The 23,785-nt window shown below is 42.0% G+C and overlaps 1 protein-coding gene across 1 annotated transcript; it reads left to right on the top strand.

Annotated features, from left to right (window-relative positions):
* Nucleotides 1-13,179: 13,179 nt before the first annotated feature.
* Nucleotides 13,180-13,725, top strand: LOC110893463. Its single transcript, XM_022140570.1, has one exon. The coding sequence runs from the start codon at nt 13,180-13,182 to the stop codon at nt 13,723-13,725; it is 546 nt and encodes a 181-aa protein (XP_021996262.1).
* Nucleotides 13,726-23,785: the final 10,060 nt, after the last annotated feature.

Genomic DNA, 23,785 nt, shown 5'->3' with positions numbered 1-23,785 from the left:
TTCTCGAGTCGCAAGAGCTGGTCTCGGTTTGTCATGGTCTAGTCGAAATCACACGGTCTCGAGTCGCAATCCGGACCCGCAATCTCGGTCTCGGCTGGTGCTGTTGTGTGCGAGTGTCGTGGTCTCGAGTCGAGACTAGGAGATCTCCACTCGCAACCCTGGTCGAGACAGTCCAATTGTAACAACTTTCCTGATTTCCTTAATTCAATCTCAATCAATTCCGTAATTCTAGCAAACATCTTTGGCAGTTTCACAATTCGGATCAATCAACAACTTATTCAGAAACCAAACATGTCCATATCATATCAAGAACATCTATATGATCGGATTCATGTGATTAATAGAATTATAAACTATCATGCAACTTAAGTCATAACCCCTTATCATAATATCACAACCGGTTAACAACATATATTCGAACAAGAACAATAACAGTAGCAAGCCTTCAATCCGGTTATCATGCATTCATAATATCATACAACCTATGAACCGAGTTACTAGCATGCATAACCCTAAAGTAATCATATGCAATCAAAACAATCACAACATCATCTAATATAAGCTAACCGATTATATCATCAACATCACCAAGCAAGAAATCGGTGAACATAAACTAACCGGGTGAAAGTAGGGGATCGATTTGGTTCACGAGCTTCGAAGGATGTTTGCCGTCGGGCTCCAAAAGACACGAGAGAGAGGGAGAGAGCTTCTAGGGTTTTGGTGTAACTTGTGTGTGTTATGTTTTGCAACAAATGAAAAACAAGTCCCTAGAGGGTGTTTGTTTGCGTATAAGGGGAGTGGGCCGAGCCCACTCGGTTGCCCCATGGTGTCCGATTACAAGGTGTGGCCCAAATGGGCTTGTGCGATCAATTCGTGTTGTGCGGTTCGGTTCACGTATCATGCACACAAATTACACATAGCATTCATATAACATATCATGTATTCGTTCAAGTAATATAGTTCACGTGAGCGTATAACGTTACACAAGATAAGTCTAAAGTACGGGTTGTCACATTATCCCCAACTAAAAAGAAATTTCGTCCCGAAATTTGGTATGCACTCACTGAGGAAGCTAGATAGGTTATATCGTATCTTTCACTGGTTTTCCTGGGGTGTCACATCCTCCCCCCGTTGATCTGGAATTTCGTCCCGAAATTCCGAAGTAGTAGCTTCAGCCTCAGTAGTGGTTGCATTGGTTCCAAATAGCTGGGGGTACTTTTCTGTCATCCTGTCTTCACGTTCCCAGGTGTACTCTGGGCCACGTTTGGAGTTCCAACGTACTCGAACAAGAGGGATTCTCTTGTTTTTGAGGACCTTCACATCCCGGTCCGTGATTTCAACTGGTTCCTCGACGAACTATAACCGCTCGTCGATAGTGAGTTCCTTAAAAGGAATGATAAGGGTCTCATCTGAAAGGCACTTCTTCAGATTCGACACGTGAAATACATTGTGAACTTCACCGAGTTCAGCTGGTAGGTTTAACTTGTAGGCCACTTTGCCGATTTTCTCAATGATCTCGAATGGTCCGACATACCGCGGATTTAGTTTGCCCCAGGGTGAAACATTAAGTAAAACCCGGTCCCCGACCTGAAATTCCAAAGGCTTTCTACGCTTGTCCGCGTAGGCTTTTTGACGATCGCGTGCTGCCGCCATGCGTTGTCGTATCTGTGCTATCTTTTCTGTGGCGTCCACTACAATCTCTGGACCCGTAATCTGACTATCCCCCACCTCTGCCCAACAGAGAGGTGACCGGCATTTACGTCCGTACAATGCCTCGAATGGAGCGGCTTGTATGCTGGTGTGATAACTGTTATTGTACGAGAACTCCACTAAAGGGAGATGCTTTTCCCAGCCGTTGCCGAAATCAATAACGCATGCCCGAAGCATGTCTTCAAGTGTTTGAATCGTTCGCTCAGACTGCCCATCCGTCTGAGGATGATATGCTGTGCTCATGTCTAACCGTGAGCCAAAAGATTTATGCATCGCTTGCCATAGCTCTGACGTGAATCGTGCATCCCGATCCGAAATGATGGAGGTGGGCACTCCGTGCCTCGAAACAACTTCCTTAAGATAGATGTCTGCGAGAGAGGAGAACTTATCCGTTTCCTTTATAGCTAGGAAGTGTGCAGAGTTGGTGAGTCGATCCACGATCACCCATATGGTATCATTCCCACGCTGGGATCTAGGCAGGCCTGTAACAAAATCCATGGAAATTTCTTCCCATTTCCATTGTGGTATCGTGGGTTGCTGAAGTAAGCCCGCTGGTTTCTGATATTCCACCTTGACTCTCGCACAGGTCAAGCACTTGCTGACATAGGTAGCGATGTGGGCCTTCATGCTAGGCCACCAATAAGTAGTTCTGATGTCGTGGTACATTTTGTCCGACCCTGGATGTACCGAGTAGCGAGACTTGTGCGCTTCGTCCATCACAAGTTCGCGTAGACCGCCATAAAGTGGGACCCAAATACGCCCCGTTACATAGTAGGCGCCGTCTGCCTTCTGTTCTAATCGTTGCCTTGAGCCGCGTAGGGCTTCAGCCCTCACGTTTTCTGGTTTCAATGCTTCTGCCTGAGCATCTCGTATCTGTGTAGGAAGGCTAGACTGAATAGTAAGCTGTAGCGCTCGCACGCGCCAAGGTAAAGTGTCTTTTCGACTGAGGGCGTCAGCCACAACATTGGCTTTTCCTGGATGGTACTTGCTAGCGCATTCGTAATCGTTCAGTAGTTCGACCCATCGTCGTTGACGCATGTTCAAATCCTTTTGCTTAAGAATATGCTCGAGACTCCTGTGATCGGTGTAAATAGTGCACTTGGTACCATACAGGTAGTGTTGCCATATCTTAAGTGCGAAAACAACAGCTCCCAGCTCTAAATCGTGCGTCGTGTAGTTCCGTTCGTGAATCTTAAGTTGACGCGAAGCGTAAGCAATAACCTTGTCCCGTTGCATCAATACACATCCAAGACCCTGGATGGATGCATCACAATAGACTACAAAATCGTCCGTGCCCTCTGGCAATGAGAGGATAGGTGCACTGCAAAGTCTATCCTTTAGGTGCTGAAAAGCAGTCTCCTGGGGCTCTCCCCAGCGATAGGTGACACCATTCTGTGTCAGTAGTGTAAGCGGCTGAGCAATCTTTGAAAAGTCTTTAATAAACCGTCTGTAGTAACCCACCAAACCCAAGAATTGGCGTATTTCTGTTGGTGTACGCGGTGCAGGCCAGTTTCTGATCGAGCCTACCTTGGATGGATCGACATGGATCCCATCCTTGTTCACTACGTGGCCTAAGAAGTGGACTTCACGAAGCCAGAAGTCGCATTTTGAAAACTTAGCGTACAGCTGCTCCTTCCGTAGGAGTTCTAAAATAAGGCGTAGGTGCTGCTCGTGCTCCTCCTGACTCTTGGAGTAGATCAGAATGTCGTCGATGAAGACAATGACGAACTTGTCAAGATAGGGTTTGCACACCCTGTTCATAAGGTCCATAAATACAGCAGGCGCGTTCATTAACCCGAACGGCATGACAAGAAACTCGTAGTGACCGTAGCGAGTTCTGAATGCGGTTTTGGAGACGTCCTCCTCCCGGACTCTCAGTTGATGATAACCGGACCTCAAGTCTATCTTGGAATAGTAACACGACCCTTGCAACTGGCCGAATAAGTCGTCTATGCATGGAAGAGGATAACGGTTCTTCACCGTCACCTTGTTGAGTTCACGGTAGTCGATGCACATTCTGAACGTACCATCTTTCTTTCTCACGAATAACACTGGAGCTCCCCATGGCGAAGAGCTTGGACGAATGAAGCCCTTTTCCAAGAGCTCTTGTAGTTGCTTTGACAGTTCCTCCAACTCTGATGGAGCTAGACGATATGGTGCGCGAGCTATGGGTGCTGCTCCTGGAGCGAGCTCGATTTGAAATTCGACCTGACGATGAGGCGGTAAGCCAGGTAAATCTTCAGGAAACACCTGAGGGTAGTCGCGTACAACTGGAATATCCTCCAGTTTCTTTTCCTTCACTGATGCATCTGAAACGAGTGCCAAGATTGCGGTGTGACCCTTCTGCAGACACTTCTGAGCCTTCAAGAAAGAGATGATGCCGACCACCGCACCACTCTTGTCACCTTGAACTTTGAGGGGTTCTTGACCAGAACGGGGAATGCGAATAATCTTCTCACTGCATAAGATCTCTGCCTGATGTTGGGATAACCAATCCATCCCAATAACGATATCAAAACTTCCCAAGACTATGGGAATAAGGTCGATGGAGAAAGTTTGACCGGCTAGGACGATACTACAACCCCTGACTATCTGCATGGCTTCTAAACTCTTACCATTAGCTAGTTCCACGACGTGTTTGGTGTTCAGGGGTGTTGACGTACGTTTTAACAATTTACTGGCCTTTACAGAAATATAACTTGTATCCGCACCCGAATCAAATAATACAGTAACATAAATATCGTCAAGTAGAAACTTACCCATAACCACATTGGGACCCCTTGCCTCGTTTCCATTGTTGTTGTTGTTTCCCCCGTTGTTGTTGTTCCCGTTGCCCTGGTTATTGTTGTTGCGATTCTGGTTCTGGTTCAATTGAGGACAATCGCGTTTGAAATGACCTTCAGCCCCACACTGGAAACATCCCCGGTTTCCACGCTGTGGCTGCTGCTGCTGTGGGTTCTGTGGAGCTGGTTGTTGCGGTTGCTGGTTCTGATTTGCAGGCCGTGGGCTCCTACAGTCTTTGGCCTCGTGACCCATCTTGAGACATCTTTGACAACGACCCTTGTTGCACTGGCCGCTGTGATGTCTGTTGCAGTTGTGACACTTGGGGTGAAACCCTTGATACCTTCTCTGTCTATGGCCACCATAGGATTGCTGACTAGGACTCTGGTAGTGGTCAGTCTTCTGCTGCTGAGCTTGAGTTTGAACTGTTGCTGAACCTTTGCTAGAATCCCCATCCCACTTTCTTTTGTTGTCACTGGGTGTAGTGGGAATAGCGGCTGAAGTGGTAGCACTGATGCGTTTGGGCAACTTGTTCTGTTCCACCGCCTGATCCGTGAGGCGATGAGCAAGACGCTGAATATCTTGAATGTTGTCGAGGTTAGCCGATGTAACATGGCTCTGGATTTCTGAGGCTAGACCCTTGAGGTACAACTCGATGCGCTTGATCGGAGGGTCTACCATGGTTGGGCACAAGATGGCCAGTTCGTTTGATCGCTTCGTGTAAGCTTCTATCTCTGACCTCGTCATCTTCAAGTGATAAAACTCATTCTCCAACTTGTGAATATCGTCACGCGTGCAGTACTCACGTTTGGTAAGTTCTTTGAAATCGTTCCATGGGGTGGCGTTAGCAGCTGCCAACCCTAAGATCTGAACTTGGGTGTTCCACCAAGTTAGTGCTATTCCTTCTAGCGTGCCAGTGGCGTATTTCACCCTGCGAGCCTCAGGGCATTCACACATCTCGAACACTGACTCTAGCTTCTCAAACCAGTGGAGGAGTCCCACTGCCCCCTCTGTGCCGCTGAAAGTACTTGGACGACAGTCCATGAAGTTCTTGAAAGTGCAGACAGGTTGCTGCGCGTGTTGACCTATTGTGTATGAATAGGACGAGATTAAATACGAGAGTGAATGCAGGATCTAAGGATCCTAGTGTGAATCTATACTGCAGGGTATACTACCTGCTTGAGCAGCTGCAAGTGCCGCAACAACTTGAGCTTGAACGAGAGCCTCTAGCTGGGCTTGAGTGATGTTAATTCGTCCAGACATGATCTTCATGGTGAAAGTAGCGTAAGTGAGAATGGTTCACGAGTAGGGCGATGACAGAAAAGCGTAAGCACGTAGGTATTCTCATGTAATAGTATCATGTGTATCTAAGTGTACTACGAGCAAAGTTCTATACGTTTCTAGCAAGCATGTAACAAACATAAACCATATTACCTAGGATGTCGAGTCTTGCACGTGGAGCGAAGCGTCGTTGTGGATCGTTGAGAGCACTGTTCTGGTTATAGTCTGGTTTTAATAAAAACGTTTTCCCATATTAAAACCAAGTTCTCTATAACCAATGGCTCTGATAACAATCTGTCACACCCCCAAAATCCCACACGCGGAGTATCACCGCTTGGGAGCGTGACTGACCAGGATCAAGCCACCAATCATATTGAACAAGCATATAGTAGTTAGAGTAGTTCAAAAACCCAAATCAATACGATTGATGTTCAAACCAAACTTTGTTTTAAGTAGCGGAAGCATAGTAATGAAAATCCAAAATAAGTTATAAGTTCAAATATCGTTCACGATCCGTATCCCACAACGACCTGCTCCTCCCTGTGCAAGCTCCATAATGTACCTAAGGTCCTGCAATGCATGCAGCAGATAATCAACAACTAGTTGAGTGAGTTCACGGAAAGTAAGTTCATAACAGTAATGCGGAAGTTCATCTAGTGGGGGGCTTCCCATGCATGTATGTACTAATGGTGGGGGTTTCCCATTGCCTTGTATGTATATATTACTAGTGGGGGATTCCCACGTTTATCTTTACTAATGGGGGTTTCCCATTTTGGTACTTACTAGACTATTTGCAACCATGTGTTCTTCTTAATCCGAGAACATGAATACGTACAAGGTCACGCAGGATTTACGTGAGTGCCCTTCCCCGAGGACAGTGGTACGCATGGGGTTTACGTAGGATTTACGTAAGTGTCCTTCCGACCCGGAAGACAGTAGTGGGTATTAGGTTACGTAGGATTTACGTAAGTGTCCTCCCGACCCGGGAGACTATGGTGGATACTAGTTTACGTAGGTTTTACGTAAGTGTCCTGACTATCCTGAGGACGATGGTCTATAGTCTAGTGATTGCGTAAGTACGAGTAATCATCCATTTCAAATAATCCAACCCAATTCCCAACCCGGGAATCCCATGCCTTGGCTGTGTGAACTCACCTTGGGTTGCTCGGTAGATACACAAAAGAGAGGGTTCTTGAACTAACAGTGGTCAACCACGTCCTAATAGGGTTACCACACAAGTCAGGTTTTGACTTCAAGTAATGCACGTATTAAATCCTAGCAAACATGTATTGCACGTTGACAGTCAAGAGCTCAACATAATCATACTGGTGCGTTAAAAAATATAAGCCCATATGTACCCGGCCCAACATAAACAATCCAATATTCTTCTCGGCCCAATAAGATTAAACAGTTCAATTAGCAGTCACATAAACTAGTCCATGTATCCGGCCCAATCAATTGGGTTCGTAACAGTAAAAGTCCAATAGCAACCATAGTCGGTCTCGAGTCGAGACTATCGGTCTCGAGTTATGCTGGTGTCGAGATCTCGAGTCGCAACGAATGAGATCTCGAGTCGCAACAGGGGTGTTCTCGAGTCGTAAGAGCTGGTCTCGGTTTGTCATGGTCCAGTTGAAATCACACGGTCTCGAGTCGCAATCCGGACCCGCAATCTCGGTCTCGGCTGGTGTTGTTGTGTGCGAGTGTCGTGGTCTCGAGTCGAGACTAGGAGATCTCGACTCACAACCCTGGTCGAGACAGTCCAATTGTAACAACTTTCCTGATTTCCTTAATTCAATCTCAATCAATTCCGTAATTCTAGCAAACATCTTTGGCAGTTTCACAATTCGGATCAATCAACAACTTATTCAGAAACCAAACATGTCCATATCATATCAAGAACATCTATATGATCGGATTCATGTGATTAATAGAATTATAAACTATCATGCAACTTAAGTCATAACCCCTTATCATAATATCACAACCGGTTAACAACATATATTCGAACAAGAACAATAACAGTAGCAGTAGCCTTCAATCCGGTTATCATGCATTCGTAATATCATACAACCTATGAACCGAGTTACTAGCATGCATAACCCTAAAGTAATCATATGCAATCAAAACAATCACAACATCATCTAATATAAGCTAACCGATTATATCATCAACATCACCAAGCATGAAATCGGTGAACATAAACTAACCGGGTGAAAGTAGGGGATCGATTTGGTTCACGAGCTTCGAAGGATGTTTGCCGTCGGGCTCCAAAAGACACGAGAGAGAGGGAGAGAGCTTCTAGGGTTTTGGTGTAACTTGTGTGTGTTATGTTTTGCAACAAATAAAAAACAAGTCCCTAGAGGGTGTTTGTTTGCGTATAAGGGGAGTGGGCCGAGCCCACTCGGTTGCCCCATGGTGTCCGATTACAAGGTGTGGCCCAAATGGGCTTGTGCGATCAATTCGTGTTGTGCGGTTCGGTTCACGTATCATGCACACAAATTACACATAGCATTCATATAACATATCATGTATTCGTTCAAGTAATATAGTTCACGTGAGCGTATAACGTTACACAAGATAAGTCTAAAGTATGGGTTGTCACTAACAAACAAACGACCACCATCCTTGCTTTTGTCGATTTTATTGTTATCTCATTTTCATCACATCATCTCACTCGTTTTCTCTCATGTTTCCTCTTTTAGAATGCCTCCTCGACGTAACATTCCTCAACCTGATGCCGAACTGGCAGCTATTATAGCACAACAGATGGCTGCTATGCTACCTGGTCTCATAACTCAAATAAAACAAGCCACTAATAACAATGTTAATGCACCTGCTCCGTGCAACTTTAAACAATTTAACTCGGCTAAACCGCTCAAGTTTAGTGGTACTGAAGGGGCAACAGGGCTTCTCCAGTGGTTTGAGGGTCTTGAGAGCACATTTCGCCATGTTCAGTGTCCGAACAATCATAAGGTCAAGTTTGCTTCGAGTGTATTCCAGAAGAGGGCTCTTACCTGGTGGAATGGGGTAATGAGAAATAGAGGTGCAGATGTTGCTTTGGGTCAAACTTGGGAGGAACTCGGGGCTCTCATGATGAGAGAATTTTGTCCTTGTCATGAGCAGAGGGCACTCGAAGATGAGTTCAATGATCTGAAGCAAGTCAGTGGTGAACACCGGGCTTATACTGAAAGATATGAGGAGTTAAGCTTGCTCTGTCCGACAATGGTCACACCTTTGGATAAGGCAATCGAGAGGTACATCGACGGTTTGCCAGATCCTGTTCAGGATATTGTCACTGGCAGCCACCCTACTACCGTCCGTCAGGCCATTGAGCTAGCTGCTACCCTTACTGAATCGCAGATCAAGAAGGGTAAACTCCACAGAAAGGGTGACAAAAAGCAGAAACAGTCTGATAGCACGAAGGAGAGTAAGGGCAAGAAGGCTGCTGAGTCTTCAAAGAAATCAAGGAAGCATAAGGCTTCCAAGAATTTCGCAGTCACTACTCAGACTAACCAGGCTGCTCCTAATCAGACAGCACAGAATCAGGTTGCACAACCTGCTGCCGAAAGGCAGTATGCGGGAAATGCACCTCTGTGCAACAGATGTAACAGCCACCACCAGCCACAGTTGCAATGCCGTATCTGCACTAATTGTGGCAAGTCTGGTCATTTTGCGAATACCTGCCGTTTTGCTCCGAACCAGAATCAGGCAGCTCAAAACCCAGCAGTGCAGAACCCTGCCCAGAATCCTACACGACCTCACTTTCCGCCTGTTTCGTGTTACAATTGTGGGGATCTGACCCACTACAGGAACAACTGCCCGAGGTTGGCAAATGCGAATCAAGCACCGGCTCGTGGTAGAGATTTTAATCTTAATGCAAATGAGGCGCGTGTGGATAACGAAGTGGTGAATGGTACGTTCCTTGTTAACAACCATCCTGCTTCTGTTCTATTTGATTCGGGCGCCGATAAGAGCTTTTTGTCCATAGCATTTGAGACTTTACTTGTGATGACTAGAACAAGACTAGGAAAGCCCTTGACAGTAGAAGTAGCTAGTGGTGAACCCGTTGTACTCGACTCTGTTCTTCGAAATTACCAGTTGAATCTCAATAACCATCTTTTCCCTATCAACCTCACACCAATGCAACTCGGGAGCTTCGATGTAATAGTAGGAATGGATTGGTTATCGAAGCACCATGCTGAGGTGCTATGTTTTGAGAAGTTGGTCCGTATACCGCTTTCGACTGGTGAGATCTTAGAAATTCATGGGGAGAAACCTGCTAGTAGCCTTAAACATATGTCATGTACCCAAGCCCGCAAGTATCTACGCAAGAAATATGTTGCTTTCTTAGCACATGTTGTAGAGGATAAAGGCAAGGGTAAGACTATCCAAGATATCCCTGTTGTTCGGGATTATCCAGAGGTATTTCCTGAGGAATTACCTGGTTTACCCCCTGTGCGCCAAGTTGAGTTTTCCCCTTGGGGCGCTCCTGTCCTATTTGTGAAAAAGAAAGATGGATCATTCAGGATGTGTATCGATTACCGTGAGCTTAACAAGCTTACCATCAAGAATCGATATCCCCTACCTCGCATTGATGATCTCTTTGATTAGCTACAGGGTGCTACTTGCTTTTCAAAGATTGATCTTCATTCTGGGTATCATCAACTTCAAGTTCTGGAAGAAGATATTCCCAAGACGGCCTTTCGTACGCGTTATGGTCATTATGAGTTCACTGTTATGCCCTTCGGTTTAACAAATGCTCCTGCTGTTTTCATGTACTTGATGAATAGGGTTTGTAAGCCTTATTTGGACAAGTTCATCATCGTCTTTATTGATGATATTTTGATATATTCTAAGACTCGAGCTGATCATGAGCAACATCTTCGTCTTACAATGGAGCTTCTAAATAAAGAACAGCTTTTCGCCAAATTCTCCAAGTGTGAATTCTGGCTTAAGGAAGTTCAGTTTTTGGGGCACATCGTCAACGAACAAGGTATACATGTAGATCCCGCCAAAATCAGTGCGATTAAGGATTGGGATACACCTACTACTCCTACCGAGGTTCGTTCATTTCTTGGTCTAGCGGGTTATTACCGCCGCTTTATAGAAAACTTCTCCAAGATTGTGGTTCCTCTCACTGCTTTAACTCAGAAGAGTAAACCATTTGAGTGGGGACCTAAACAGGAAGAAGCTTTCCAGACCTTGAAACAAAAGCTTTGTGATGCGCCTATTCTATCTTTGCCCGAGGCTAACGAAGATTTTGTTGTGTACTATGATGCGTCCAACTTAGGCCTTGGTTGCGTTCGTATGCAAAGAAACAAAGTTATAGCCTATGCATCAAGACAGCTGAAGGTACACGAGAAGAACTACACCACTCATGATCTTGAGTTAGGTGCAGTAGTCTTTGCTCTCAAAATCTGGAGACACTACCTTTACGGTACAAAGTGCGTAGTGTTTACTGACTACAAGAGTCTCCAGCATATCTTCAATCAGAAAGAACTAAACATGAGGCAACAACGTTGGGTTGAACTCCTAAACGACTACGATTGCGAAATTCGCTACCATCCTGGTAAGGCGAATGTCGTGGCTGACGCATTGAGTCGTAAGGAACATGTCAAGCTTCACTGTGTTCAGGTCCGATCTAACAGTCAAACTCGCATAATTCAGGCTCAACATGCTTGTGTTACACAAGACTTGATGGGTAAAGAGTTACCGTGTCATACTAATCCTGAGCTTGAACTAAGAGACTTTGGGGTATTCTTCTACATGGGCCGTTTGTGGGTCCCAAGCATAGACAATCTTCGCACCTTGCTAATGGATGAAGCTCACAAGTCTTGTTCTTCAATTCATCCTGGTGCAGACAAAATGTATAAGGATCTTCGAACCTAATATTGGTGGCCGGGTATGAAGAAAGACATTGCCTTATACGTTTCAAAATGCCTTACTTGTCTTAAGGTTAAGGCAGAACATCAACATCCCTCTGGATCATTGGAGCAACCAGAGATTCCGGTTTGGAAATGGGAGAACATTTCTATGGATCTCATTACCAAGTTGCCGCGCACTAAAAAGGGTCATGGCGCCATTTAGGTTGTTGTTGATCGTTTAACAAAGTCAGCACATTTCTTGCCGATCCGTGAGGATTTATCTGCTGACAAGCTTGCCAAGATCTATGTTGATGAGATTGTATCTCGACATGGTGTTCCTTTGAACATTATATCTGACAGAGATGCTCGATTCTCGTCTAGCTTTTGGAGAACCATGCAATCTGCCATAGGTACCCAACTTCATTTGAGCTCAGCGTACCATCCGCAGACAGATGGTCAATCAGAGAGAACAATCCAGACAATGGAGGATATGCTTAGAGCTTGTGTGATTGATTTTGGTGGTAGTTGGGATTCGCATCTTCCATTAATCGAATTCTCCTACAACAATAGTTATCACTCTAGCATCAACATGGCTCCTTTCGAAGCTTTATACGGTCGAAAATGTCGTTCACCGGTCTGCTGGAATGAGATAGGTGAAGCTCAGCTTACTGGACCTGAACTCTATAACGAACTAGTTAGCATTAGGGAACGATCCAAAACTAGGGTTTTTCTTTCATTTTTTCTTATAATCGCCGCTTTAGATTTGATTCAGGAACCCTGATTTATTAAACCGGTAGTCATTGATTGCGGTTAACTGAGATTAATTTAGCTAGATTGATGCGCAGGTTTAATCGATTAAGGGTTCAGGTTTCAATCTAGGGTTTATAGGATTAGGGTTTTGTCTTCTTTGTCTTCGTTTCTGTTGCGGCTCTAGGGGTTGGGTTTTGGTGTGCATGGTTGTCTATTGATCTGGTTTCACGTGAGAGTTGTTTGCTTAGTCATGGATGATCGTTCAAAGCCTGGGGACACTGCTAAGGGTGATCGGGATAATGCTAAAGGTGATCGGGGTAAACCTCCATTGCCGTTAAAGGGTTTGGTTAGTCGGGTGGTGAATATTGATGGGAATTCGATGCTTCCTAGGAGAGGTGTAGTGCAATCGGAACCAAAGAGAATTAATGTCATAGATGAACTAGAAAAGATCACAGTTCCGGTTCAGTTGCCACCAGAATTCTATGGAGTGGAAAATAAGTCGGCTGGAAGTGAAGGGGTTCAGGTATCTTTTGCGGATCATGGTAGCACATCTAAGCCGAAATCTTATGCGGAATCGGTTGTAATCAATAACCGTAAAGTAAACTTTCGTTCTTTTGCAAACTCGGATGTGCATGACGGATGTGATGTTGTCCTCCCTAGGGAGTCGGTACGGGTGGTTTGAGATAAGCTGGCAAACACTCTATACGGGTATTTTCTAGGGGATCGCGTTGCGTTTCCAGTTGTAGATTACTATGTAACAAACAATTGAAAGAAATATGGATTGGAAAAGACAATGATGAATGCAAATGGCTTTTTCTTTTTCAAGTTCAAGGATGAAACTGGTATGTTGAATGTGATTATGGATGGCCCTTGGATAATAAGGTCGCAACCGTTGTTTCTTAATAGCTGGACTCCAAAGACAAAATTGGAAAAGAAAGAGGTAAAGACGGTTCAAGTTTGGGTTAAAATTCATGACATTCCTTTAGCCGCTTACACGGAAGATGGTCTTCGTTTAATTGCCACGACGATTGGGAAACCGAAGATGCTGGATTCGTTCACTACGTCTATGTGCATGGATGCATGGGGTAGAAGTAGTTATGCAAGGGCATTGATAGAAATTTCGGCTGACAAAGATTTTCGTGAAGAGATTACAATGGCAATCCTAGAACCTGAGGGAGAAGGATTCATAAAAGAAACGATGTATGTGGAGTACGAATGGAGCCCGCATAGATGTGCTACATGTTGCGTGTTTGGTCATTCCTCTGAAAGTTGTCTGAAGCAGCCTATGAAAACGAGGAAAACCTTTCAGGAGGATCCTAACCGGAATATTCAAAAGTAGAAACCAGCTAAGAAAATCCCTACTATGGATCAAGACGGCTCTATAGGTGTGTATGGAAAGAAGGTAGCGAAAAGGGTTGGAGTCCCTGTGAACAAACAAAAGTCTAAGTTTGAGTACCGGCCGGTGGTTCCGAAACCGAAGGGTGACAATAATAGAGCTTCATCGTCTAACGTGGTAAAGTCTTCTAATCCTTTTGATATTCTGAATGATGTGGATGCCGATACGGGAGAGACTAAAAAGGATTCAGGTTTGGATGATGTGGAAAAGGACGATGATGAGGTAGAGGAGGTGTATAATGAAATGGATGAATTCATGACACGCGGGTCAAAAAATCTGAATAGCAACAAAGGAGCAAGCACTCCTGATTAAGAGGTTCATGATGATTAGTTTAGAGGAGTGGAATATTAGGGGGTTGAACCGCCCTCTGAAACAAAAGGAGGTTCGGCAAGTGGTGAAGGAAAACAATTTGAAATTTTGTGCTATCTTAGAATCTCATGTTGATGTCAACAATCTGGGTAGAGTTTGTAAGTCAGTTTTTCGTAACTGGGATTGGACTTCTAATAGGGGCCAGTGTACGAAGGGTACTCGAATTATTCTTGAGTGGAACCCGGATATATTTGATGTTATGGTTTTAAATTAGACTTCTCAAGTTATGCGTGTTCAAGTTTTTTTCAAGTCTGATAAGAAAATGTTCTATTGGTCGATGCATAAGCCGATTGTAGTAAGTAAGCCTTGGGTCATAATGGGTGATTTTAATTCAGCGCTAAATCTTGAAGATCAGTCAATGGGAACTTCGTCTATCTCGGTGAGTATGCGTGAGTTTCAGGCTTGTCATAATGATATTGAGGTATCTGACATCAACCGTTCAGGATTTCATTTTACTTGGAATCAAAAGCCTAAAGAAGGTATAGGTTTGCTAAAGAAGATTGATAGGGTGCTGGGTAATACGGCTTTTGTGGTTGAGTATCCGAGTGCGGTGGCTGTTTTTAACTCATATAGGCTTTCGGACCATTGCCCGTGCATTCTAAAGATACCGAAAGGTGGAGAGGTTAAACGGAAATCTTTTAAATTTGCAAACTTTTTGGTGTTTAAACCAGAATTTATTAAGATTGTTCAAAAATATTAGGAGACGAACATTGATGGTGTTCATCAGTTCCGAGTTGTGAAGAGGCTTCGTTTGTTAAAGTCTCCATTACGAGCACTTTTATTTCAACAAGGAAATCTATAGGATCGTGTGACGACCCGAACGAGTCGTTCAGAGGAGTTTTCGTCAATTATAGGTGCGGAAAACAAGTAATAAACGTAAGAACAGCGTGCAAATCACTTTAAACACCTCTTAGTATTGAATTATAACAGTTTACAGGCAAATCTCGATCCGGCAGCACTTCGGTACGAGTTTCAACATCCGTACTAAATGATTCGCTCTTGGGACTATATATAGGTGTACTAGGTTCGCTCCAATGGACGTGTCCGTATAAGAGGACCTCCATTGGACATATGAGCGAACCTACATACTTGCACTATAAGCGAACCTCTATTGACCATATGAGCGAATCTACCTCTAAATATCTATACAATATCCTATTTTCTCGTAATACGTGCCCTGATCTAACACTCTAAGTATATGACTCGATCCAAGACGAAGTAAACAGATGAAATGCACCAACAGACTCCCCCTCAGAAGTTGACAGAGTCGTCCATCGAGTCATGACACTGTTTAGTCTTCACATCTTCAGTCTTGATCAGTCTTTGGGCTTCTCTCTCTCTATCTTCATCTCTTTCTCTTTTATCATGAACAGACTCCCTCACTTTGATGTTGACATCTTTTGAGTTTATCAAGTCCAACATGTGCTCCCCCTCAAATGTTGATTCTTCCTACACAACAACTCAACCACAACATAAGTTTTATGATAAATGTTTAAGCATATAAACATCACCAAACAACAAACTAACCAGCCAATCAGAGATACTGATGAACCACTTGGAATTGTGACGTTTTTCTTATCAAAACAAACACAAACTCCCAAACCAACTTTTCATCATGTTTAGCCCTTAGAATTTTGAAAATCAGCTTTTCAATATCAGTCATCGAAAATCTTTTTGACTTTTCATAAATTTATGTTAAAACACACCAAAAATCTTTTTGGATTTTCTGAAAGAAAGTACATGCAGAAATGAACTATTTACAGACAATATTTTTGTGAGTTCGTGCAAGAGGATCATATCAGTATATGAGACATATCACCAACACCGTTAAGCTTTAAACATTCTTAGTTCTAAACAATTTACCTAGATTGTCAGTATAATTGTCCACTGAAATTTTCACACAGACTTCAATTGATTCGAGATACGATATTAATGTTTTAAAAACTTAAACTTAATTGTGTATCACTCCACTCGAATATACTCATGTATCCAGATCCCAATATTCAGTCTTACAGGTGAGTATACCACAGATGATATCTGTAAAGGGGTTATGTGCGAGGGCCGTGAGAGCTCAGGTCGATACTTCCGTATACGCAGAGAGATGACGGCTTCGACTTAGGTGGGTCCCCTTTAGAGGATCTTTTGATTACGACAGCATCGACTATCAATTTTATTGTTTCATCAGCTTACTGAGGGCGATGCACTGTTTCAAGCATTTTGCAGAAAAGCATTATCCGAGGACTAGGTCAGAACTTCCATTCAGCAGATGTCCCGGGATAATACCCTAGATATCACTGAGTATAAAGACCTAGTATCTCAGAATATAGGACCTTTCAAACAAGATTTCGGGGGTTACCCATATATTCAAGAATAGTTACCCACGAATCAAGTAAGTTTGAATTTTAGGTTTATATCCCGTTTCAATTTACTAAATGTGCGAGAAAATCTACTGACACATCCGCAGTAAGATTGTTTATCATTTTTAGCTTTACAATTCTTTAGCGTGTTGTGATAGTTCACTGATGTACTATCATTTCCTTTTTTATGCAACAAAACTCATTTTTCAGTTTTATCATGTTTTTGGCTTTTTAAAATTTTCTAATGTTTTTGGATTTTCTGAAAAGTTCTACTCCCCCTAAAATGCAAACACATTAACGAAAATTGAAAACAAACTGTACAGAAACATGACACCCGATATCGAATTACATCAATTCGCCATTCACTAGCACATAAACAATCAGAAATCCCCCTATCAACAAACTATTTTCCCATTTAGATTTCAAAACACTTAAGTTTGTTTTAATCAAAATGGTTTTTCCAGAAAATAAGTTTGATTGATTTTACCACTTGTAGGTTTTTCAAACAAATGTTCGGGGATGTGGTTCATCATCTTGTCTTCCAACCAGATGTAGGAAAATACAAGTACAAATTAATGTCCTTGATTTACCCTATGCAATCAAATCATCTAACCTCTTGTAATTATAACCAATAAGCATAAACAAACCTCTTTACCATTTGTATGATTGACATTACCGAATAAAATTCAAGAAAGATGCTGATTCATGCTCCACGCTTACCAACCTGGGAGCTCCGGCAAGTCCTGAGACTTATTGTTCATAATATGTACCATCCCAGTCACAAACCAGGGATGGTTCAACCTTTTCCTTCCTTGTTTTCTTCTCATAAAATTCCTTAACCCCTTTGACTTTTCGATCAATCATCTTTCCAAAGATATGTTTTACCTTGGGGTTAAAGACCTTCTCAGCATCAAATTCCTGTTTATCATTATAAAATTGATTAGAAATTTCAATTTTACCAATTTTCTTTTTATAATTCTCAGCCCGAAGTAATGGAAACTCCTCATCATTCACAATCGGAACTGATTTTTCATCTTTTACATCAGCTTCACATTTTGAAACAACTTGTGGCTCATCTGACTTTGTGGAGTCAGTTTCATCGCCTCATCGCCTGAAGATAGCTCCTCTGATTTTGACCCATCAGAATCATCGCTAGAGCTTTCACCAACCTTCTTAACAATCCATTTCTGGTTGTCAGATTTTGCTCTTTTCTTGTAAAACTTGTTTGAACTCTCACCAATTTCAAAAATAGAATTTTTAAATAGTTTGGTTCGATCAATTGGTGGTTCAAACTCAACCACTTGTTCTTTAAGTTTACGAGATACTCCCTGTTTTGATTGTATCGCCTTAGAACAATCTTTGGCAATATGTCCAACATTGTTGCATTTGAAACAGGTTCTCGAGTCTCTCTTCTGCTCAGCTATCTTCTTCAACTCAACTTGCTTCTTCGTCAGAAACTCACTGTTTGATTCTCTCCAGAAGTTTGTCTTTTCTACTTCATCAGTTGATGTACCTGAAACAAATGACATTTTGGATTTAAAATCACGAACATATTTTTCATTTTTCTGTTTTTCTATAGGAATAAACCCTAAACCTTTCTTTTTGAAATTACCGTTATGGTTTGATCTCTTTTGGAAATCTGAACCAGAACTGTAATTCTTTTTCTTGTTTAATCTCTGTTGAACTCTTGAGGTGTAATATCTTGGTTTTTCATTAAGACATAAGCCTTTTATTTCAGAAATATTAATTTCTGTGAGTACGAAAACCTTGTTTATCAATTCAGTTTTGACACCTCTTATTGGAAATTCTTCATCAGAATATAATTTGTCAGAATTATTCAAAGTATAAGCAACTTTAAACAATCCATCATCCAAATTAGATTTTGACAATAGAAATTTTCTATCATAAACTAATTTATCCTATCTTTCTGTTTGACACTTTGTACTTGACCCAAACTTTGACTCTTCAATGTCATCACTCTCTAACACATGATCCACGACTTTCTTCATCAATTGAGACTATTGATCAGTGTCAGATGATGTAAACACAACATCAATACTTTCTGGAAGATTTACTGACGACTCTGACTCCCACTGTAAATTTGTTGCCTTTTTGACTCTTTCATCGTTTGGATATCTAGGCAAATATCTATTTTCCAGCGGGGGTGGACACTTGTTATAATTGACACCTTGCTTCTTACCAGATGACGTCTTATCAGTGTCTTTTTTCTTGTCATTCTTCTTCTTATCAGCAATCTTTTCATCAGCACCCTTTCCAACTTCTTTCTCTTCGGTTATCACATCATCTTCCCATACCTTCATACTTTCAACCGTAGGATAGATCCTGTCAATAACATAGGAAGTACATGAGTAACTTTCTAACAAACGATTAACTCTTTCAGTTTCAATTCTTTGCAACTCAAGCTTTTGTTCCAAAGCAGCACACTTCTCAATGTAATTGTTCACAACTTTCTGCTTTGTCATGAAGGCTCCCTGAAGTGTCTTCATTGCGGTTGCTTGTTCTTCACTCGTTTGATTGTATTGATTCATCGTTTTATTCATCACATCGTAAGACTCCTTCAAACTATTCAAGTTGTAAATCAATGTGATGTTCTGCTTCTTTACAGCTTCACAATTTTCACACTTTACTAGAATCTTTTTCGCATCAACTTCTTCCTCAACCTTGAATTTTGGCACTTCTTTGACCTTTTGTCTTCTCACCACCAGAACCTCTTCATCATCACTGCTCACAGGTGTCTTGATCTTTTTCTTTTTCTTCTTGGCTCTATCATCTTCACTATCACTTTCAGCAAGCAACTTCATATCAGCTTTGAATTTTCTTGCCCAATACTCTGTATCATCATCACTATCATCTTCAACCTTTGCCACGAAAGCAGTATGAGCTGTAGTTTGATCAGGGATATAATCATCCCAGGTAAAATTTTCCCAGCTAAAACCCTCTGGTAATCTCTCATCATCTTGATCAATTATCAAAGCACTACCATCCTTTCTTTTACCACACAAGCTATCATAATTGCCCACACAAGCTCTTTTTCCAGAATCTTCAATCACATCTCTTCCATGTGCAGTTTGAGCTTGATGTTTATGTTGTTGAGATGATTGTTGACCAACCTGGTGATAGATGGCTTTCCGATAATAATCATTATTGTTATTGAACGGATTTTGAGCTCCACTTGATTCTCGGTTAGTGCACTCCCTCTTGAAGTGTCCTTTTTCCCTGCACCGAAAACAAGTGACTTTAGATTTGTTAAAACCTAAAGTAGAAACATTTGCATCACGAAGATCATCTCTCCCCGTGATTTGTTTGAATTTCTCAGCTCTCCGTAACACGCTAGCCAGACACCACTTTATGTCCATCAGCTCCATCTCTTCAGCATCTATCTGGTCGTAGTGTTCTTTGGTTAACATTGGATTGCCGATACGACCTGCAACAAAACAAGTGTAAGATTCCAAAACCATTCCTAATAAAGACATTTGGTTTTTGGCAACTTCCTCAGAATAATCTTGATCATTTTCAAGATTCAACACAATGTTGCACTGTAACTTTCTCCTATTTTTAGTTGCAGAGATATTTGGATCAAAAGATGGAAATGAAGTGAAACTAGTTTTGCTGTTTGGCCCAGATGATGGACTTCCAGATGAATTTTTGGCACTGTAGGCAGTCTCAACTTTCGGAGATAGATTTGATGATTTCTCATTCACCCCTGCCTTATAGTATAACCCTATGTCTTGTTCACCATCAAAATCTTTCATTCTGATAACTTTGTGTTGTTCCATTTCTTGAGCTTCGATCTTTTCAATGAACTTGCTGAGTGTCCTATTGCTAAAACCCTTTTTGTTTCTGAGCATCATAAGGTATGTGCCCCAAGTCTCATATGGCAAAGCATCAGCAAGTTTTTCGATCAACTCATCAGTGCTTTTCTTAACACTCAATCTCTTCATGTTAGTAAGTAAATTACAGTATCGTTCGATAATCTCTCTTGTACTTTCATTCTTTAACCCACGAAACAAATCAAACTCTTTCTTTAGAAGCGATTTCTTGCTTTTAACCATCTCTTCACTTCTTCTAAACTTTGAATGTAACGCTTTCCAAATCGAATATGAAGTTCCATTGTGTTGCAAAAGCACCATAATATCCTCTTTCACTGCCTGTTGAAGAAGACTTAGCATCATTTTCTCATCTTTGTACTTCTTCCTAGCATCAGCAGTTAGATCTTTTATTGGAACGGGTTCTTCATCATCATTCAAAGGTCGAACATACTTTGTCTCCACACATTCCCAAGCATCAAGATAGTTTGCTTGCTCCCAATTCTCAAACCGACCTTCCCAACCATTATATTCTTCTATGTTCATGAGCTTAGGTGGTTTTTGTATTGTACCCGTTTCGTTCTCGAGCATTGTATTTTGTGCAAACGTGACCGGTGTAACCGGAGTAGCGAACGCGTTGAAAAATTCCTCGTCCATTTTCAAAAATTTTTCGAAAATTTTCCATAGCAGCCTTAAAAGCGAACCAGATGATGGTCAAATAAGCGAACCAGAAAAGTTCTAACAAACGAATCTCTTGTTTGTCAGAAAAGCGAACCAGAATTGTTCACACAAGCGGATCTATGAAGTGTCAGAAGAGCGAATCTACTTGACCAAACGAGCGAACCTATCTGTTGTTTGCTTGAGCGAATCTGACTTGTGTTCAAACGAGCGGACCTAACTCAAGATGTATGAGCGAACCAACAATATATCCACACGAGCGAACCTGTCAGCTAAGTGTATACAAAAGCGAACCAGATTGAACATTTGGAGCGAACCTCTTGAAATTTGAAGCGAACCTGCTTGAACTGTGGAGCGAACCTGTTTGAAATGTAACTATGAGCGAACCTAAAGTGTTTGTTGGAGCGAACCTAATAAGCGAATCTTTCAATTGTTCGTAAAAGCGAATCCAACTCGGACACAGGTTTGACCCATTTTTACTCAGTATTTTGACACCAAACTTTCCAGGCTTTGTCTCTATACAGTTGCACACAATCTTTGAAATTTTGAGCCAATTTTGACCGTTGAATGTGTCTGAAATGAAGAAAGAAGGTGTAGAAGAAAGAAAACTTGATGAATTTCAGCTATTCTCTGCAGAACTCCTCCTCCTGAAGCTCTGATACCAATTGTAGGATCGTGTGACGACCCGAAAGAGTCGTTCAGAGGAGTTTTCGTCAATTACAGGTGCGAAAAACAAGTAATCATCATAAGAACAGCGTGCAAATCACTTTAAACACCTCTTTGTATTGAATTATAATAGTTTACAGGCAAATCTCGATCCGGCAGCACTTCGGTACGAGTTTCAACATTCGTACTAAATGATTCGCTCTTGGGACTATATATAGGTGTACTAGGTCCGCTCCAATGGACGTGTCCGTATAAGCGGACCTCCATTGGACAGATGAGCGAACCTACATACTTGCACTATAAGCGAACCTCTATTGACCATATGAGCGAATCTACCTCTAAACATCTATACAATATCCTATTTTCTCGTAATACGTGCCCTGATCTAACACTCTAAGTATATGACTCGATCCAAGACGAAGTTAACAGATGAAATGCACCAACAAAATCTCCATCGTAAGGTTATTGAGCTTCGAACTAAACTGGATGTTATTCAGCAATGTATAGATGCTGACCCGTTAAACGTGGAGCTTCGGAATGTTTTGTCAAAGGCCACTATGCTTATCCGGATGCTTGCTTGGATGAGGAACGATTCCTTAAACAAAAGTCTAAAATGGACTGGTTGTGTTCGGGGGATATGAACACGGCATTCTTCCATTCGACGTTAAAAAACAGGAATCACAGGAGTCGGATTGATGTAATTAAAGATGCCGATGGAATTGTATATGAGGGGGACCTGGTTCATTCGGCTCTAGTCAAACACTATGAGAAGTTTCTGGGCGGTCAGGAGGAGATGTCGTTAACACCCACTCCCGATTTGTTTTCTAATAAATTGCAACCGGAAGAGGCTAGTTATATGGTTCGTCAAGTAACAGAGGATGAGGTGAAGAATGCTATGTTCTCGATTGGTATTGATAAGGCTCCGGGTCCTGATGGGTACACTTCAGCTTTTTTAAAAATGCTTGGTCTATTATTGGGCATAATGTGTCTTTGGTTGTTATGGATTTTTTCTCTACCGGTAGAATGCTTCGTGAGATGAATCATACCCTCATTGTTCTTATTCCAAAACCAGCTACGCTAGCTTATGTCACAGATTATCAGCCGATTGCGTGTTGCAATGTGCTTTATAAATGTATTAGTAAGATTATTGCGGATCGAATCAAAGTGGCGTTAAATGGGATTGTGAGTGTTAATCAGTCTGCTTTTGTTCCAGGTAGGAAAATTTCTGACAACATCCTTCTTACTCAGGAATTAATGCACAACTATCATAGAAATTCGGGCCCTCCTAGGTGTGCATTCAAAGTTGACATCCAGAAAGCGTATGATACCGTGGACTGGAGTTTTCTTAAATCAACGTTACTTGGGTTTGGGTTCAACAGGCGAATGGTGGATTAGATTATGGTTTGTGTGCGTACTCCATCTTTCTCGGTTTGTGTTAATGGTAACGTGCATGGTTACTTTAGAGGCCAACGAGGGTTAAGGCAAGGGGATCCCATTTCTCCATACTTTTTCACTCTTGTTATGGAGATTTTGACGGCTATTCTGAAGTGTGAGACTTCGATTGATTCTTCGTTCAGATTTCACAACAGATGTGAGCGTCAGCAGATTATAAATCTTTGCTTTGCGGATGATCTTTTCATGTTTGCTAGAGGTGATGTGAATTCGGCTAAATGCATTATGTCTTCTCTTACCATATTCTCCAACATGTCAGGTTTAATCCCTAGTATTCCGAAGAGCACGGTTTTCTTTTTCAATGTTCCTTCTAATATTAAACAAGCTATTCTTAATATTCTACCATTTGTGGAGGGATCGCTACCGGTTAGATATTTGGGGGTTCCACTAATTTCGTCAAGACTTCTCTATAAGGATTGTAATATCCTTATTGAGAAATTGGATAACCGAATTATCAGCTGGAGAAATAAGCTTCTTTCATTTGCAGGGAGGTTGCAATTAATACTGTCGGTTCTTTCATCGATGCATATATACTGGTCCTCTGTGTTTATTCTTCCGACTAGGGTAATTCGTGATTTGGAGGCTAGAATGAGGAATTTTTTATGGTCTCAAGATGCTTCGTTTCGAAGAGGTAAGGCGAAAGTTTCATGGAAA

The sequence above is a fragment of the Helianthus annuus genome, chromosome 12 (assembly GCF_002127325.2).
Source record: "Helianthus annuus cultivar XRQ/B chromosome 12, HanXRQr2.0-SUNRISE, whole genome shotgun sequence".
Classification (NCBI taxonomy): Eukaryota; Viridiplantae; Streptophyta; class Magnoliopsida; order Asterales; family Asteraceae; genus Helianthus; species Helianthus annuus.
This window is presented reverse-complemented; position numbering and strand designations above follow the sequence as displayed.